The sequence below is a fragment of the Cupressus sempervirens genome, chromosome 3 (assembly GCF_028749045.1).
Source record: "Cupressus sempervirens isolate cs-2001-9-10 chromosome 3, ASM2874904v1, whole genome shotgun sequence".
NCBI lineage: Eukaryota > Viridiplantae > Streptophyta > Pinopsida > Cupressales > Cupressaceae > Cupressus > Cupressus sempervirens.
In genome coordinates, this window is record NC_143120.1 from 727,974,281 (window position 1) to 727,978,434 (window position 4,154).

Here is a 4,154-nt window from a genome sequence, read left to right on the forward strand (position 1 = left end):
TTACATTTTGAGAAAGCCATACCAAGTCAAAATGGTATTGCACATGGAATTTGTTTTCGTTGGAGATATCATTATCTGATATAAAACCTTAAAGAGAAGTCTGTTCGCCGGTGACCACATGAATGACGCAATCAATATCTATATATATTTATAGATGACGTATTTGACTCTGCCCCTCAACCAATCACTCCTCTTGCCAGCCGATTTCCTTGATACATACACAGCAGTTTCCTTACCTCATCAATAAATTAGAAATACGTTAGTCATCATTTTCAAATTTCATTCAAAAAGTTTGCTGCTCTTGTTTTGCTCATAAGCATACAACAACAAATGGCAATGGATCAAGATTGATCATCTCTGCTCATTGGGAGACTCCAGTTCCCACTGTCAACCTCATTTTCCCAATCGATTTCCTTGAGTTCTCCCACCTCATTTTCCCGCAGACTCGATGGACTCTGATTGGGGGATCCCTGTACAGATTCGAAAGAGTTGCGTAATTTCCAGGTTCATTCTGAGTCCCATTTTCTCATTGATCTTACTGTAGTTTCATAGATTTCGTGTATATCATCACTTATTGTAGGTTTTTGCTGTGGTTGATGCTAGTTTCTATTCATGTGCTAGTTGTCATGCAGCATTATTGATTTACAAGTGTTTGAAAAAGATTTAACAGAAGTCTTACAAAACCGCTGAGCGAATTTGAGCACAACCCACACACAAAAACATACTTATATTAAGCACAGATCGAACGACCAGATGTATGCACATTGCAAACACAAACTAAACATTCCGATCATATAAGTCTTTTAACACACACCCACATAAAGGTATGAAATTATGAAATTCCCCCAAAACATGAGTAGCCCTACAGAGGGAGGGCATATATATATATTCTTTAGTGAATGAATGCTCTGTCCTTGCTTAGTGATGGTCGACCACATGCTATTCAGCTAGAAACTTGAAACATTATTTAGTCAAGTTGTACAGCTAGCTAGAAACTTGAATTCCAGATGTCACGGAGAAAAAGCTAAACTTGAATATGCAGTACCTGTCCTAATAGATGAAAATGTTGTGTTTCTGCACCATGGCCCTCACTGGTGGAAACAACTACCCAGCCGACCAATTCTACTGCTTGATTGATGAAATTTGGGTTTGTTTAATTTGTTATGTCAATGTGGTTGACTGCAACTTTCAATTCCTTCAAAGACATTGTAGTTGTTTTAAGAATGTGCTATGGCTTCCCTGAAGAAATGTATAAGGTATATCCCATTTCTTGTTGTTTCCATTGTTCAAGATGCTCATTCATCTGCTTTGGGATTGTTTAAGGTTTGCAATTTGAATTGAGTGAAGCATATTTACCATTTTTAGGTTCATTGCTCTTTTCTTATTCAAATACTTGTTATCTCCAAGGGCCAATAACTCAAAATCCTTTCCATTCAATAGTTTTATTTACAGATTTAAAATTTTCATAGTTCAGTCTAAAATTAAACGTCTTGAGGTTTTCACAGGTAAATATAATAACTATGTCTTGATATAATTCTGTCAAAGTTTTGGATACAAACCAATAAGTGAATTGTTTGTTTTATTTGATTACCTAATGGGTTTTGCGCAAATAGTTGAAAATTTCAGAGGCCAAATGCTCTGCTTTTTTTTTTCATTTAAGTTGTGCATTTATGAAACCCAATAATTTTTCACACAGTTTTTCTGCATTAGTTTTACGTCATCCAGCCATCAGTATGCACCCTGGCATCGAAAAATGGTTTCTTTGAAGTTTTGCTTTCCATCTTATTGCTCTACTCAATATGTGGAATTTATGCCAACAGAAATGATTCACTGTTCATATTTTTGAATATAGGCCATATCAAGGAGATAATCCCTATCTTCAAAAACACGATGACTTCATAGACTGTTTCTAAAGGGACCTAGATCAATTTTCCCAATGTCAAAAACTTGGGGGAATATAGGAGCATAGTTTCATTGATATTCATGGTTATTAGATAAGAGAATTAATTTATGGCTGAAATCAAGTTTCATTGATATTCATGGTTATAGATAATAGAATTAATTCATGGCTGAAATCAATAAGTGACATTATGAAAATAGATTTTTAATATGCATGTTTAGCATAGCTGTTGATTTTGCTCTGTACTCATCTTAATTTCATGTATTGATCAATCATTCTAGAACTGTTTCAAGTCAGTCAGGATCTTGATCTAGCAACGGAGGGTTATTTTTTAAGCTTTTTGATAATACACTTTTAATGAATCATTTTCAAAATCAAACCCTCCTGTGTCTGTGAATGTCCTTTATTTGTTCTGAATGTATTTACAAAATTCTATACATTTCTATCCAAGTAATTCAAAATTTACATGCAATACTAAATGCTTGCCTTGATCCCTCTGCCGTAGTTTAAGTTTCCAATTGGTTAAATTGTTAAAATTTCATAGAGTGTCAGTACAGAGAGAGAGAACTTGGGAAAAAATTGGAGAGATTGTTTTGCCTATGTTTTGCATCCAAAGGTTGATTCTTGAGTTGAGTTGTTTGCCATACATAACTATTTCAGCTCAGGGAAAATCTTAATTAGAGGTCTTTCTGATGTTATAATAATCACTTTTGGCAGCTTCAATATGATGCCGCTGAAGCTCCTGATGCATCAAATTACATGGTTTAATTGTCTCTGAATTACAATTGCATTTGTTAATAATGATATCGCTAACAATGAAGGCAAATGGAAATTACATTGATCCACAAGTATGATAAAAGCCATTTTAGTACTACATTCTGATCATTTAAATAAGCAATATCAACTTAATGATGGATCATGGAATATTATCTGAAATGTAGATTCAAGATAAATATGATAAAAGCTATTTTAGTACTACATTCTGAATATTTAATCAAGCAATATCTGAAATGTAGAATCAAGAAAAAGAAATACCAAATTACATTTACATTGCATTTTATTTTCAAGAAAAAGAAATACCAAATTACATTTACATTGCATTTTATTTTGCATTAATGTAAGCATTCATGAGTAGCAGCCCAAAGATATCATTTGTGTTTATTTCATATCACTTTGTCATTTTCAGGCATGATGAAGTTAATCATTTTCAAGAGAAAGCACCTTGTGCTAAAATGGCCCATTCAAGGCCAGAACATCTTTTGCCATTGCATGTTGCCGTTGGAGCAAGTGGTGAGGAGGCTAAAGTTGAACCCATGCCACACTTTCCTATTCTTCCTATGCTTTCACTTCCGTGCAGTAATTGATATTTGCAATGATGTGGATGCCACTACAAATAACACTGATTTTCTCAATAATTGTCTAGTATGACAACACAGTGTCTGAGCTCAAACTAGTTGAATATGAGCTTCTCATCTTCACTATTTTCTTTCCTTTCTTTCCTTTCTTTCCCTTTGTTTTCTTTCTAGGAGTAATCTGATTCCCTATAGTAGCCGTTCTTTTCCTTTGCAATGCTATAGGGAGGGGGCTCGATAATTTTGAATTGTGATCAATTTCTCTCAGTAAAGCAACACATCTTTTCTGGAGCATTTGACCAATTTTTGGATAACCCACCTCCAAATCAACTTTCTTATATGCCTTAAAGGCACTCTTTCTCGCCCGCCCCTCTGAAATATTATGAATGGGAGGCGTAGGCTATTCCGAAACATCACTTTGAAGCGGAAGAGCCTATGCCTCCCATTCAGAGGGGCAGGCGAGAAAGAGCGCCTTTAAGGCATATAAGAAAGTTGATTTGGTGGTGGGTTATCCAAAAACTGGTCAAATGCTCTAGAAAAGATGTGTTCCTTTGCTGAGAGAAATTGATCACAATTCAAAATTAACGAGCCCCCTCCCTACTACATTGCAAATGAAAAGAACAACTATTGTAGGGAATCAGATTACTTTGAAGCGGATCTGCAAACCAATTTTCCAGTTCTTTAGCAAAATCAACAATTTGGTCATTATCATTCTTGGATCTCAATTCCTCAATATTGTACCCACCCATTTCATAACTCACAAGACAGCTTGTTTCAATAATATTGAAATCTCATATGAGAAAGGACTGAAGTTAGTCAATCATATTTTTCTAATATTATCAATATATAGATGTTAGAATTTATTAAATAGGATTAGCAATAGTCTTATTTGGCATTCTCAT

The 4,154-nt window shown here is 34.6% G+C and overlaps 1 protein-coding gene across 1 annotated transcript; it reads left to right on the top strand.

Moving 5' to 3' along the window:
- Positions 1 to 263: 263 nt before the first annotated feature.
- LOC149568835 (extradiol ring-cleavage dioxygenase-like) lies at positions 264 to 3,451 on the top strand. The gene is made up of 2 exons (XM_089817629.1): positions 264 to 504; positions 3,087 to 3,451. The coding sequence occupies exons 1-2, from the start codon at positions 449 to 451 to the stop codon at positions 3,262 to 3,264; spliced, it is 234 nt and encodes a 77-aa protein (XP_089673755.1). The 5' UTR covers positions 264 to 448; the 3' UTR covers positions 3,265 to 3,451.
- The last annotated feature ends 703 nt before the right edge of the window (positions 3,452 to 4,154 follow it).